Source organism: Leptodactylus fuscus, chromosome 3 (genome assembly GCF_031893055.1).
Source record: "Leptodactylus fuscus isolate aLepFus1 chromosome 3, aLepFus1.hap2, whole genome shotgun sequence".
Classification (NCBI taxonomy): domain Eukaryota; kingdom Metazoa; phylum Chordata; class Amphibia; order Anura; family Leptodactylidae; genus Leptodactylus; species Leptodactylus fuscus.
In genome coordinates, this window is record NC_134267.1 from 45,983,036 (window position 1) to 45,998,856 (window position 15,821).

The 15,821-nt window shown below is 42.1% G+C and overlaps 1 protein-coding gene across 2 annotated transcripts in view; it reads right to left on the bottom strand.

Moving 5' to 3' along the window:
• The window catches only part of UTRN (utrophin), a 497,025-nt gene that overhangs the window by 474,860 nt on the left and 6,344 nt on the right, over window positions 1-15,821 (bottom strand). For both annotated transcript variants that reach the window (XM_075267488.1, XM_075267486.1), the window contains exon 2: window positions 15,370-15,533. In XM_075267488.1, coding sequence (XP_075123589.1) covers window positions 15,370-15,451 — 82 coding nt within the window. In that variant the 5' untranslated portion in view covers window positions 15,452-15,533. The remainder of the gene's footprint in view (window positions 1-15,369; window positions 15,534-15,821) is intronic.

A 15,821-nucleotide genomic window follows, 5' to 3' on the forward strand; every position in this document is an offset into this window, starting at 1 on the left:
GTACAGCGGCTATAGGCGCTGCTGTGGAGAAGGGCGTTCTTGACTGACTGACAGGAACGCCCTTCTGACTGTAAGGAGCTACGGTACCGGGACCAAAAGCTCTTTACCTGGGGCACAGATCGGGAAAGCCGACAGTGTGCTGAATTTAGCGCACTGTCGGCTTTCCAGCGGTATGTAGAACTGCCTGTGCCCAAATCCATGAAAGGTCCTCTTTAAGGGTAAGGAATTCTAGTAAGATCTGAATAGAAACCACCAAGAAAGAGATGACTCACCTAAGATATTAACCAACAATTATAAAATATAATATGCATTAGTTTATCTAATTGTTAATACAAACAAGAACAAATGTTAGTGTGCCTATCATCTAATATTACAAAAATGTAAGTTACTTATATAATAAAAAAAAATTCTATAGAAAATCTGAGGATTGTTCAGGCACATGTTGCCGCTTGTATTAAAAGTAAATTAGATGACATTGATAAATGTGAGCCTTTTTATGTGGTTGGCATGTTGGTTAATATGCAAGCAAGGGTTAAAAAAAACCAAGGGTCGCCTGCCACACTTTCAAGGACAGTTATTTTGTTCTCTAAGCTTTGTCAGGCTGATCTAGCTGAACTGCCTTTGCACTCCGAGGGCCTCATGCAAAGACATTTTGGCTCTGAAACCATCCATTCAGAGAGTGGGAGACTACTGTACTCATTGTATTGAGATCTGGGACACTGCCAGTGCCACGTGTTAGAAGACTATGCACTCAGCGAATGCAAAGCATCCTACACAAGGAGTCCATCACAACTGGGAATACAAGGAATGAGAATCAGTAGAATTAGCTATACAATATAGTTGATCACTGACAATGGATAATTTAATAGACAAATGTAAGTAGAGCTATATTAACAACATTAACGATACCGCAATACCACCCACCTCTGACACCATCATCAATTTTATCAATTTTCATTACACTAATTTAGATATATAGGGTATATTGCAGAATTTATACTTTCATTTCTTATAAACATTGGCTGAAGTGCAGCCAAGTACACAAATTTTGGTAACCATCTAATGAATATGGTGATATCCTGACATTCCTGTTGGCAGATGACAGGCATATTCAATCGGAGAACGGGAGGACGGACAGGAGGAATAGTTATCAGCCAGCAGCTATTGATGTATATGTAGGACGCTTAATGCGTTCACACCTTAAATGACAGGAGTGGTTTTTTAAGAAGTTTACAATTCTCAAGGGCATGTGCGCACATAAAAGTTAAATTATACTGTGGAAGAGCCTTCATAACAATGAAATTAAGTTATAATGCAACCTGCCCAATTGCAAAAGACCAGATAGACACTAGATTAGATTTCCATCTATCCCCTGCTTTATGATATCAAATATAAGAAATGTCATCTGCTAATCACTATGTGACTGTTTTGGGCGGATTTCACAACCAAAATTCTGCAACAAATATGCCATATGTGAGTCCACCCTTTTCAATTGTGGGTGTAGTGACTAAACAACTTGTTACCAACATCAAAGAGGCAAAAACTGTCTACAATTTCACATGAAGAAATATTAAAAGGCACAGCACACTTTTTTAGGTTTTCAAACACGACATTTGCCTACAGTCAAACATAACAAACAGTAAGCAAATACCATGCAAGCAAATACACGGAGTGTTTGGATTAAATATAGAGCTAAACTAGGACCAGGCAATCAGGAGAAAGTATACAATCTGTAATTCACAAGTAATATAACTCCCACCACTACATATTACATGGGGAAGCTTCTCGGTGCTCACACTTCTCATGTGATGTCCTTCTAAGTTCTGCTTATGCAACTGTCCAGGTGAATTCTTCTACTCACTTGCATATACGTTATCATAACAGACATTGTAACGCGTAGGCACATCAAGGTGTGCAATCTGGGTGGTCATGTATTGGTGCAACGGCTGACCCTGCTGAAGTAGGTCCCATAGATGTAAAGCAGTTTTAGTTGGACAATGTACTTTGTGCCTAACTATACATGTGGCTTACTATTAGGCACAATAACAAAACAAGTACAACTTTGTCTCACAGGACTCAGGGTTACAGGACAGAACCACACACCTCCTTTCACTCCATAGATCTACATTGGATTGCAGGGTCTGCAGCCTTTTTCTGGCCCAGTAATAAGCCAAGGACTCACACCTGGAGCTGAGGCCTACTCAAGACCAGTACTGGACCGTACAAGTTAAAAACCTGGGGGAGATATAGCGAGATTCTATTCTTCATTACAGGGAGACTACCAGGTCACAATCTCTCAATGTGGTCGCGGTATAGGTGACAGCTGACCAAGGGCCAAAGAGATGCCAGTGCAAAGCACCAGAGGGTCAGGCAAAAGAGTGGTCAAGGCCAGGCAGAAGGTCAGTGGTAAGCAGCAAGTGTGATAAGTCATAAACAAGCCAAAACATCAAAATGGGCAGCTCAGGTTCACAGGTCAGCGACAAGCAGAGGTCATATAAGGTCAGCTGAAAAGGTTCAAACTCAGGAGCAAAGTCAGAAAATAGACTGAGATCAATAAATAGGGAATCAGATAGGAACAAAGGATCAAGATACTTTCTCAGGAACTAGCAGACTTGGATCCTATATTGCACGGGGCTCAGTAGATTTAAATAGACAAGGTCTGCTTGTGATTGGCTGAGAGGTGCACAAAGGTGCACGAAGGAAGGTTGCACCCATCCTATGTGAAGGCCCAGCAGCATCAGCAGGAGTACACAGCAGAATGGATTTTAAAATGCATTTTATGGAAGAATTTTTGAAATTCAAAGGCTATTCTTCTTCTACCTTTCGTTGTCTTCTCTGCACCACCGTTCCGTAGGAATCCCGATTTTTGTCAGTATGCAAATGAGTTATCTCGCAGCACTGGGGGCGGGCCCCAGTGCTCAAACAGCACTGGGGGCGTACCCAATGCTGCCAGAAAACTCTCCAGCACTGCCTCCATCTTCTTCAGCAACGTCCTCTTCATCCTCTTCTTCCAGCGCAGGTTTCAGACTTCTAGGCCTCGGGCAAACAGACTGCGCATGCCCACAGGTCACGAGAAAATGGCCGCTTACAATACTGTGTAAGCGGCCATTTTCTTGTGGCCTGTGGGCATGCGTAGTCTGCTCTGCCCAAGGCCAAAACCTGCTCCGGAAGAAGACGAGTGAAGAGGACATTGCTGAAGAAGATGGAGGCGGTGATGGAGAAGACAACAAAAGGTAGGAGAAGAATAGCCTTTTTAAGGCTATTCCGACGTGTTACTCAGAAAAAAATGTGTTTGAAAGATAGGATCCCTTTAATTTTCAGTGTATATAGGTTAGAACTGTATATCTATTATCTAAGAAACTGCACAAAAATGTTATTTGGTCAATACATAGCACTGGTATTTTGGCAGCATGTTGTATGTGGCATCATAAAATAGAAAAAAAAAAGTTCAATTTTATTTTTACTTTTTAGGTCACCCGGGGTGTGTTCTGTTTTTACTGACAACTGATTAATTCATTATAGAATTAGGAAAAAGTGAGCCATATGACATAAGTGACCACACCCTGCTTACAAAATAGAACTGTAGTACATATAAAAGGATTTAGATTGGCGGACTAAGGTTATTTCTGATCATATTTGGGAAAAAATGAAACAAAAAGACATAAAAACAAAAACAAACACTAGCTCCATCTAGGCCGAAACACGTGTTCAACATTAGTTGGTCTATGTGTATGTGCAGCAGCATAATAATCTTTTTATTACAGTTAAAGGGAACCTGCCACCAAATGTGGGACCCCTAAAGCAGCGACATTCCCTCTTCTAATAATTTATGCCTGACAAAGAGGCCTAGCAGCCTCAAAAGCTTGCAATCTGTCATCATTTTAGTTAGCCATTAAAAAAGGTCTCAACTACTGAAGAATCTCAATTTTTTATATTTCATATCTCCTGTCTAACACGGTACAAGGATTCCACATGGTAATATAATTGAGAATCCCACTCATAGAAAAGCTACTGATTAGAGATGAGCGAACAGTGTTCTATCGAACACATGTTCGATCGGATATCAGGGTGTTCGCCATGTTCGAATCGAATCGAACACCACGTGGTAAAGTGCGCCAAAATTCGATTCCCCTCCCACCTTCCCTGGCGCCTTTTTTGCACCAATAACAGCGCAGGGGAGGTGGGACAGGAACTACGACACTGGGGGCATTGAAAAAAATTGGAAAAAGTCATTGGCTGCCGAAATCAGGTGACCTCCATTTTAGACGAATAGTGGATTTCAAATCCGGGTCATATGAGAATGTGAACTTTGTGACTATGAGACAGGGATAGCTGTACAGGCAGGGATAGCTAGGGATAACCTTTATTTAGGGGGGAATGTTATTAAAAATAACTTTTTGGGGCTCTATCGGGTGTTTAATTGTGATTTTTGTGAGATAAACTTTTTCCCATAGGGATGCATTGGCCAGCGCTGATTGGCCGAATTCCGTACTCTGGCCAATCAGTGCTGGCCAATGCATTCTATTAGCTTGATGAAGCAGAGTGTGCACAAGGGTTCAAGCGCACCCTCGGCTCTGATGTAGCAGAGCCGAGGCTGCACAAGGGTTCAAGCGCACCCTCGGCTCTGATGTAGGAGAGCCGAGGGTGCACTTGAACCCTTGTGCACCCTCAGCTCTGCTACATCAGAGCCGAGGGTGCGCTTGAACCCTTGTGCACACTCTGCTTCATCAAGCTAATAGAATGCATTGGCCAGCGCTGATTGGCCAATGTATTCTATTAGCCTGATGAAGTAGAGCTGAATGTGTGTGCTAAGCACACACATTCAGCTCTACTTCATCGGGCTAATAGAATGCATTGGCCAGCGCTGATTGGCCAGAGTACGGAACTCGACCAATCAGCGCTGGCTCTGCTGGAGGAGGCGGAGTCTAAGGTCGCTCCACACCAGTCTCCATTCAGGTCCGACCTTAGACTCCGCCTCCTCCGGCAGAGCCAGCGCTGATTGGCCGAAGGCTGGCCAATGCATTCCTATGCGAATGCATACTTAGCAGTGCTGAGTCAGTTTTGCTCAACTACACATCTGATGCACACTCGGCACTGCTACATCAGATGTAGCAATCTGATGTAGCAGAGCCGAGGGTGCACTAGAACCCCTGTGCAAACTCAGTTCACGCTAATAGAATGCATTGGCCAGCGCTGATTGGCCAATGCATTCTATTAGCCCGATGAAGTAGAGCTGAATGTGTGTGCTAAGCACACACATTCAGCACTGCTTCATCAAGCCAATACAATGCATTAGCCAGTGCTGATTGGCCAGAGTACGGAATTCGGCCAATCAGCGCTGGCTCTGCTGGAGGAGGCGGAGTCTAAGATCGCTCCACACCAGTCTCCATTCAGGTCCGACCTTAGACTCCGCCTCCTCCAGCAGAGCCAGCGCTGATTGGTCGAGTTCCGTACTCTGGCCAATCAGCGCTGGCCAATGCATTCTATTAGCCCGATGAAGTAGAGCTGAATGTGTGTGCTTAGCACACACATTCAGCTCTACTTCATCGGGCTAATAGAATGCATTGGCCAATCAGCGCTGGCCAATGCATTCTATTAGCGTGAACTGAGTTTGCACAGGGGTTCTAGTGCACCCTCGGCTCTGCTACATCAGATTGCTACATCTGATGTAGCAGTGCCGAGTGTGCATCAGATGTGTAGTTGAGCAAAACTGACTCAGCACTGCTAAGTCTGCATTCGCATAGGAATGCATTGGCCAGCCTTCGGCCAATCAGCGCTGGCTCTGCCGGAGGAGGCGGAGTCTAAGGTCGGACCTGAATGGAGACTGGTGTGGAGCGACCTTAGACTCCGCCTCCTCCAGCAGAGCCAGCGCTGATTGGCCGAATTCCGTACTCTGGCCAATCAGCACTGGCTAATGCATTGTATTGGCTTGATGAAGCAGTGCTGAATGTGTGTGCTTAGCACACACATTCAGCTCTACTTCATCGGGCTAATAGAATGCATTGGCCAATCAGCGCTGGCCAATGCATTCTATTAGCGTGAACTGAGTTTGCACAGGGGTTCTAGTGCACCCTCGGCTCTGCTACATCAGATTGCTACATCTGATGTAGCAGTGCCGAGTGTGCATCAGATGTGTAGTTGAGCAAAACTGACTCAGCACTGCTAAGTCTGCATTCGCATAGGAATGCATTGGCCAGCCTTCGGCCAATCAGCGCTGGCTCTGCCGGAGGAGGCGGAGTCTAAGGTCGGACCTGAATGGAGACTGGTGTGGAGCGACCTTAGACTCCGCCTCCTCCAGCAGAGCCAGCGCTGATTGGCCGAATTCCGTACTCTGGCCAATCAGCACTGGCTAATGCATTGTATTGGCTTGATGAAGCAGTGCTGAATGTGTGTGCTTAGCACACACATTCAGCTCTACTTCATCGGGCTAATAGAATGCATTGGCCAGCGCTGATTGGCCGAATTCCGTACTCTGGCCAATCAGCACTGGCTAATGCATTGTATTGGCTTGATGAAGCAGTGCTGAATGTGTGTGCTTAGCACACACATTCAGCTCTACTTCATCGGGCTAATAGAATGCATTGGCCAATCAGCGCTGGCCAATGCATTCTATTAGCGTGAACTGAGTTTGCACAGGGGTTCTAGTGCACCCTCGGCTCTGCTACATCAGATTGCTACATCTGATGTAGCAGTGCCGAGTGTGCATCAGATGTGTAGTTGAGCAAAACTGACTCAGCACTGCTAAGTCTGCATTCGCATAGGAATGCATTGGCCAGCCTTCGGCCAATCAGCGCTGGCTCTGCCGGAGGAGGCGGAGTCTAAGGTCGGACCTGAATGGAGACTGGTGTGGAGCTATCTTAGACTCCGCCTCCTCCAGCAGAGCCAGCGCTGATTGGTCGAGTTCCGTACTCTGGCCAATCAGCACTGGCCAATGCATTTCTATGGGGAAAAGTTAGCTTGCGAAAATCGCAAACTGACAGGGATTTCCATGAAATAAAGTGACTTTTATGCCCCCAGACATGCTTCCCCTGCTGTCCCAGTGTCATTCCAGGGTGTTGGTATCATTTCCTGGGGTGTCATAGTGGACTTGGTGACCCTCCAGACACGAATTTGGGTTTCCCCCTTAACGAGTTTATGTTCCCCATAGACTATAATGGGGTTCGAAACCCATTCGAACACTCGAACAGTGAGCGGCTGTTCGAATCGAATTTCGAACCTCGAACATTTTAGTGTTCGCTCATCTCTACTACTGATCCCTTTGACAGTAAGCTCGGAAGTATTATTGTTGTCCAATGGAAACCAAAGGCAATGGCTGAGAAACACAGTCCATGTATCATCTGCATTTACCGGATGATACATACTGTAGCTTGTGTTTTGTGGCCTGAACACGGCTGTGTGAATTGTATCTAAGGCAAGTAAATATAGTGTCAGTCGTGAGGAATTACTTTAGAATCTTTGTGATACAGACACTACAATAAGGAGAATAATATAACTAACAACAAGAAATAGTTTGTAGATGCAAGTGCAGATAAAGATAACCAGTTATCCTGGCGTAGCTTTATCTGTCGTTTTATTGGACAGGTATGAGATAGCGGCGAGGTTAGTCAGAACTGAGAAGTTCAATAACCTGGTGGACATAATAAAGAAATCAAGTTATAATGTAACCAGATAGACAGCGGATATTGAATGAGATGCCCATCTAATTCCTTCTTTCTGATATCAAATATAACATGTCATCTACTAAAACACCATGTTGTGTATACAACTCTTACATAGATCTTGGTGACTGTTTGGTTACACTCTACAAAGAAACCCAGAGTAGTTTGTCCTAGCAGTTATACTTATCCGTATGTCACCTACATTCATTGATACATGTGTACTTTATAAAGTTTCTGAAGAGTTTCAGGACTCAAGATCATTGGGGGCTCCTGTCACTAATCCCTCACCATTCCAGCTCTGCTGCTCCTTGCTGGGTTTCGTTTGCCTGGTGCAATGATGATGTGTCAAAATAACCCATGTGATAGATGGTTTCCATTGTATACTATGTCTAGCCACAGCAGTCAAGTATAAGGGTAAGTTCACACAATGTAACGTTGAGCGTGATCTGACACGTATATGGCGTGTCAGAGTTTGCACGCCGTAAAAGATCCTATTGATTTCAATGGGAATTTGGAGCGTATACGCCGCATTATTTTGTGCCCGTGATGGGAGCATTTTGAGCGCGTCATCTGCCGGCACGTGTATACGTGCCAGATCACGCTCAACGTTACATCGTGTGAACTTACCCTAAGAGTATGTAATTGCAGGAACAAAGCCCCTATGGAAAGGACCAAAGCACTGACTATGGAGCAGTAGCAAATGTCACTTATTTTGCTATTTTGCCACATTTCCTGGTTTTGGGCATAATTCTGATACTCGGACATGAGAACTGCTACTCTATGAATGATCTTTCATGAAAGAAATTTCCCATAAACATTGTTTGTCCTTAAGGCCGGGGTCACTGAAAATCTTTGACTCTAATGGTCGATATGGACTAAAATGTGCATGGCTCCATCTAAGAAGAGATCTTATATGGAACAGTTGTTCAACCATTAACCCACTTCTATCTAATGGGTATAGACACCTTTAAAGTTCAATCTAAGTTATCTATATTTACCATGCTGTTGAATGTTATCTATTGGTGCCAGAAAGCTGTCCTTTTAAGTTCTCATTTGGTAGGAAGTCCATAAAAATGTCTACTCCCCCAGGATCATTACTTTAGCTCACACATTTCCAATTCGGAGAAAGTCTAAAAACATCCATATGGATATGTATAGGCTTTACTGTATAACTATTGCTCTTATGGTTTACTTTTAGTGTCCCTTAAGGTACAGCAGGTCTATCAAAAATTTCCTTATAATTAAGTACGGATAGTCCTATTTGTACATATTGTAATATTTTGGAAATCAAGGTCTCTAAACACTTTTGTTTGCATGGAGTTTTTATGCATTTTATACCTTCATTCCATATTGCCTCCCACGTCTAAACAGAAGTGCAATATATAACAGTGACAAGTGGGTATCCATTGCCTGGAGCATATCCTCAGTGTCAACTGAGAGAAGGCATGGCACAGCGCCAACACTGTTGAGGAAAGCCTCTGTAATAGAGTTACTCTCACACTGGATTCTATCAAGATAATGAGACAAGTGGGAGGAAAAGAAATCACAGGTGGCCAACTTTGGCTGCAAATCTCGGAACTAAAAGAGCTTACGGCAGAGAAGACAGCAGAAATGTAAGCAGGAAGGAAAACTCAATTGGAAAATTTTTGTAACATGAGAGCATAGAACCATTGTCAGCCTACAAAAAAACCTTCAAAATATTTGATCAGTATATACTAGTGCATCTTAATAAATTAGAATATCATCAAAAAGTTAGGTGGTCAAAGGTGTTTTCAGATGCAAATAAATTTTGGATTTCATTTGGAATTCAGGGTTCCATAGTCTGGAGGAAGAATGGAGAGGCTGTACATAATCCAAGTTGCTTGAGGTCTCGTGTGAAGTTTCCACAATCACTGATGGTTTGGCAGCCATGTCATCTGCTGGTGTAGGTCCACTGTGTTTTATCAAGACCAAAGTCAGTGCAGCCGTCTACCAGGGAATTCTAGAGAACTTCATGCTTCCCTCTGCCCACAAGCTTTATGGAGATGGAATTTTCATTTTCCAACATGACTTGGCCCCTGTCCACACTACCAAAAGTACCAAGACCTGGTTTAGTAACCACAGTATCACTGTGCATGATTGGCCAGCAAGCTCACCTGACCTTAACCCCATAGAGAATCTATTGAGTATTGTCAAGAGGAAGATAAGAGACCCCAGATCCAACAATGCAGACGAGCTAAAGGCTGCTATCATACAACCTGGGCTTCCATAACACCTCTGCAGTGCCACAGACTGACCCCTCCATACCACATTGCTGCATTGATGCAGTCATTCATGCAAAAAGAGCCCCCACCAAGTATTGAGGGCATTTACTGGACAGACTTTTCATTTGGCCAACATTTCTGCATTATTTTTTTTTACAGTTGGTCTTATATAATATTCTAATTTTCTGAGATAATGACTTTTAGGTTTTCCTTGGCTGTAAGCAATAATCATCAACATTAACAGAAAGAAACAATGGAACAAAAGTTCACTCTGTTTGTAATGACTTAATACAATATATGGAGTTCATTTTTTCAATTGAATTACTAAAAAAACACAAAAAACTTTTTGATGATATTCTAATTTATTGAGATGCACTAATACACTAATATGTTCTATCCAACACTATCTGAAGAACCTTTAATTTACAGTATGAAGCATAAAATACTTTCTTCTTCTATACAGCTTTTTGCTTTACTAGGGGTGAGGCTACCTTACTTTGGTGCGCCCCAATAAGAGTTACACCAATTTTACATGCAGTATTTTTGATGGCTATTATTTGTCAGAATTTGACAGCCAACACCAGAAGTGAAGAATAAACCAAAAGTACAATGTAAAGATCTGTTCCTCATCCATGTTTTGGACCCCCTCTTGGACCCTTGTTTTGGATCCACAGTATTAATTTACAAAATTACAATGACAAAAAAAAATGAAATTCAGAAATCACCAACTTTTACATCAACATTTTAATCAATTTGTAAAATTTAACATCATAACAAGATGAGTTTTATCAAGGCAGTACCATTGGTAAGGAACAAAGAAGTCTCCTTTCTCTTCCTAATATCGCCTTCCTGTTTTTTATGGCTGGGAAGAAGGTGTGGGCTGACTGTGAGACTATTACTGTTTATTTTGCCTAGTTAATAAAACAGAACTGACGGAGAAGAATGAACAGGTCACAAAGCTCCTTTTCTGTGTTGCCAACTTGTCAACCTCCCAGAAAAACAAATGGCACCCCATGAATACCATAGGTATATTATAATGTTAAACGTTGTCCTTAGTTCTAAAGTTAAAATCGGTACAGCATTGCTATTGGGCTGGTGCTGTAGTAGCAAATCCTGCCACTACCGTTTGTACAGCAAGTGAGCGTTGCGACCCCTGGCATGTAAACAATACCAGGTGTTGCACTATCTGGAAACAGCTGATCTGCAGGGATCCTGGGTGTCAAACCCCAGCAGGTCTAAAACTGATGACATATCCTTAAGATAGGCCATCAATACCAGAAACTAGATAACCCTTTAAATAAATAAATATTATGTAAAATATGCCTGAAAAATATAAATATGTAGCTAACAAACACGGCAATTCTAAAAGGGTTAACAATCCAAGAGAAAACATTAGGAGTTTCCTAATACATCACAGAAATCATTCCAGCTTGGCCATGGTTACATAGTAGCAAGCTTCAGTCGAACATCTTAAATTTGGACGGACTATAAATGTGTATTGTGGGAACCCCTTTAAAGGAGCATAAACACAGAAAATGCAGAAAAATATTCCAGCCCTTCATCTCTTCCTTTCCTATTTTGTATCATAATAAAGCCTGAGAAATAGATAAGGAAACCTGAGATGTGGAGTCAATTTTGGCTGGCGCTGGAGTCATAGTCAGATAAAAGTTACCAGCGCAGACACTTTGCTTCAAAATAAAATGGATAATTATTTTTTATTATAGAATACATTTATTTATTTAATATTGTATAATTAATCAGATAGTTTGTAGCATATTTACTTTCATAGAAAGTAAACCACTGGCTTTTCTTATAAATTAGAGGAGCTTGTAAGGGAATTGCAATAGGAGCAATTCCTCAGTAACTGCTGGAAACCCTGGGGGAAGGGGCAAGACAAGACAGAGAGCCGTAAGCTCAACCCAACGCTGCCCCTACCTGCTCGCCTCACTGCCCTAGGCAGAAGAGGACAACTGGTTGGCAAGCCCTTCCTATATAAATGTGACAACATAGAACGCAGACAAGACAAACAACAGCAAAGTGAGGTCAGCTAGCCAAAAGTCCGGTAACAGTCGAGCAAGACAGTACAAAATTGTAATCCAAAAGAACAGTCACAAGGGAAGCCAAGGGTCAGAGGTCAGTAATACAATAGTAGAAGAAGAGGAGCTAAGCAGGGACAAAGTCAAGGACAGAGTCACAATAGCCAGCAAGCCTGTGTGGCTGATGACCTGTATATAGGAAGACCAAGACCCGCCCTAGGCTTGATTGGTAGACAGGCGGTCAATCACACAGGCAAGGCTAGAATTAACTATTTGATGAACATAGGGAAACAAGGTGCAGGAGATCGGTGTGGTGGAAATTCAATTACAGAGGATAGATAATAGAGCAGTGTTCACACAGTGCAACAAAAACTGAACTCGCCTCCTGCACCGCAGTGTACGAGCGGAGGGTGGCGCAGAGTCCCTGAACAGGTAGAGATGTTAAAGAGCTTTACCACTTCTGATGGATGCTAGGTTCATACCTGCGTTCGGATTTCCATTTTTCGGGTCCACTTGAGGACCTGAAGAACAGAAACCTAATCCTCTTAAAAAGCGTTTACCCGCCTGGTTTCCACCCAAAAAATGTGGAAAAATGCGGGGAGAAATCAAGTGGATTCGGGGACAGAAACCCTGAACAGAATACAGGTGTAGGTGTGAACCTAGCCTGACCGTGTAGAACCAGTCTGTGGAATAATAGAGGAGACAGCGGTTTGGCCTACTGACTCCATAACCCTGTTCGCAATGTATCCCAAAACCTTGACCATGTCCTCATTATAGTCAGATAGTAAGCAGGAGCCTACTGCAGTACAACCCAAAGATTAAGTGTTGCCCCTTTGGGTAAGTTCATAAACAGGAATTTGGTCCTGATATTGAAGCCTATTCTTAAGATTTTGGATCAGTTTTGCAGCAGTGCGGTCCGACTGTCAAGACCTCCACAAACCACCGCTGTAGTACTCGCTGGCCCTATGAAAAAGCCAGCAAGTGAGCCATGAAGTTCACAGCATATAAACAGTGACGGAAGCTACCGTCAGGGAAAAACAGCTGATCTACACGGGTCCTGACTGTGTCGAAATCCATAACCATTTTTATGTTTAGGATTTTTTCATTTTCCTTTCAACTTGCACAAAAGAGGATTCTTCAGAACTTCTCAACCAGTGACTATTTGCATCGAAACACTCCAACCAAACCCATGTAAAGTACTTCAACATTAATCAGTTCCATAGGAATGTAAGAACTGAAAGTCATGCAACTATTTTATACCAGTAAATTGGATTACTATAAATTTATTGCTATAAAGACATAACTTTATAATTAGCGTTATAAAAGGAAAAAGAAATGTCCGCATTAAAGTTAAATAGATTGACTCGGAGTGAATAATGAAAGGCCCCCTATTAATTCACAATTATTTTAGTAGCGTATAAAAGGTCAGTAGCTGAAAGGGGAGTCGAGCCTTGAGAAGTCTAGAAGAAAATCAGTGGTGATTATACCCAAAGGCAACAAGCTAGCTCATATTTTTGGCTTTCCATTAAAAAAGCCTACGTCCAGTCTTATAAAAGCAGATACTGGAAGGCTTTAAAATGTTAAATGTGATAACTCAACAACCAAACCAGTGGTCAAAAGGTAAGTACGTTTGAAAAGAATTGCTCCTATAAGTTTTCCAAAAATTACGACTCTTAATTAGAAATATATTTTTTTTCTGAATACAGCTCCTATGCAAACCTATGTATATCTATGGGTACAGACTACACACCAACGTTGTGGTAGTCATATTCACTTCCATGTACCCCACCTTCTTGCTACCCTATGTTCTTATGTTACTTAACTGCATACAGTATACAGCCTGAAAATCTTGTTTGATGCCGATATCACAAAAATATCATAGGCCATTGATAATAATGGCACCTTCTTATATGGCAGAGGGACTTATAAGTCCTCTCAGAAACAATACTTGTGTGATGTGCACTGCTGTGGCTATGTCCCTATACATCCTACTAATATTATAATCCTACTAATATGAAAGTTTGTGTGTTTGGATGTCTGTGTGTTTGGATGTTTGTTCCTCAATCACGCAAAAACGGTTGAACGGATTTAAATGAAATTTAGCACATAGATAGTTTGTAACCTCGATTAATATATAGGCTACTTTTTATCCCAGTATATGACATGGCTTCACAACTGTTATAAATTTAAGCTCACATACTATACACAAGCTCAGCAGCAGGACAGCTTAAGAGCTGCTGAAACGCCAGAGCAGGCAAAACCATCGACGGAAGCAATTTGCTGAATATAGGTGGATCATAGACGCCAACAACACGCAGGCTGCAGTGGTCCCACGTCACATCAGTCAGCTGAGTTCCGGCTTAGCCCACCCTAGCCCATCTAGCCAGACTTCAAATGTTTGCCCATTCCCTGCAATCACTAGTCTCCCAGAAACAGCCTCACACATGACAGAGGAGTGGTTCAGAGTTAAAGTCTGGACTCAGGCTAGTTGGTGACGTTGGGTGGGATTGGGCAGCTGGAGACTTGCAGTGCTCCGGAGGTAACCTCACTGCACTTCCATCCTCATTTGTATACTACAAAATAACACATTTTGCCCATAATGAGCCTGCATTTGGGGAAATCAAAAGTATTTTTGGAATGTTAGCCAACAGCTCTACACGGCAATGTGATTTTTGATGACAGATTCCCTTTAAATGGTTTATTACACTTCTTGAAGAAACAAATAAAGACTCATGTATCAACACCAAAGTGAGACTGTGACCATATGATCCTGTTTCATATGGGTTAACCACATTTCACACTGCAATGCATTCACTGTATTTCACAGCCAAATATAGTTAAGAAGAAATACATGTTGTTTCATGAGCAAACAATCTAACATTTCAACACAGTTTGATGATTGAATATCCAACAAATTCTTGCTTGATGGTTTTAAGAAATTATTTACATTTGCTCCTTGGGCATATTTTGGCATCTTCATGGGGTAAGTCATGAACACCCAAGATGAGAATACCCCTATAAGATTTTACAATAGAACAATACTGACCTGTATAATATAGTAAATTTCTTAGCCCGTGCTTGGCCTTGAAATGTAGAGCTCAGACCAAAGACAGATCAAGCTAAGACATAGAATCAACACACATATTCCTTCGTTTGCATATGAATATGATGACAATGTATGCGAAAATAAGTTTTTAGACATCTGTGTCTACGCAAACAGCTAGTAAACAACCCCATAAACATTTAGCTCATGTGCGTAACAGCTAGTAAACAACACCGTAAATATCTACCATTGGTAAATCTGACCAATGAACATCCCGGCCTCAACTTCAGTGGCCCTTCAACATGACAATCCATCATTTACACTGGATCTCATTCATCTATAAACAGCTCAAAGCACAAGACAGTCACACAACAACATTCACAACCTACCAGATCGAGACTTGATAATATCACTAAATTCATTGTTTTGTTCTCCATCGGATCTGTCGAGCTGTGCCCCAACATTGGCCATTTTTCAGCAAAATGATTCCAGGTCTTCGCAATTTACAGAGAGATATCTGTGCCTTTGAGCCAAGTTGTGTTGGGTGTAGAACCTAAAAGAAATGGATCTGTATTTAATGAAAAGACAGGCTTGTAGCAGTCGGAAAAAAAAATAAGACCTAAATAGACCATAAATTAGACAGATACGTCCGATAGACCTTATTGTAGATCCATATACACTGGTGTATGTACATACTAGTAAAAATCATATACAAGCTGATTTCAGAAAATCACAGCCAAACCAAAGACATGAGCATGACATGTGAGTAAACCCTTACAAATGACTTACAATATACTGTAGTTATAAAACAGCTGTGACCCCTTTTCAAGCTGCCTTTGAA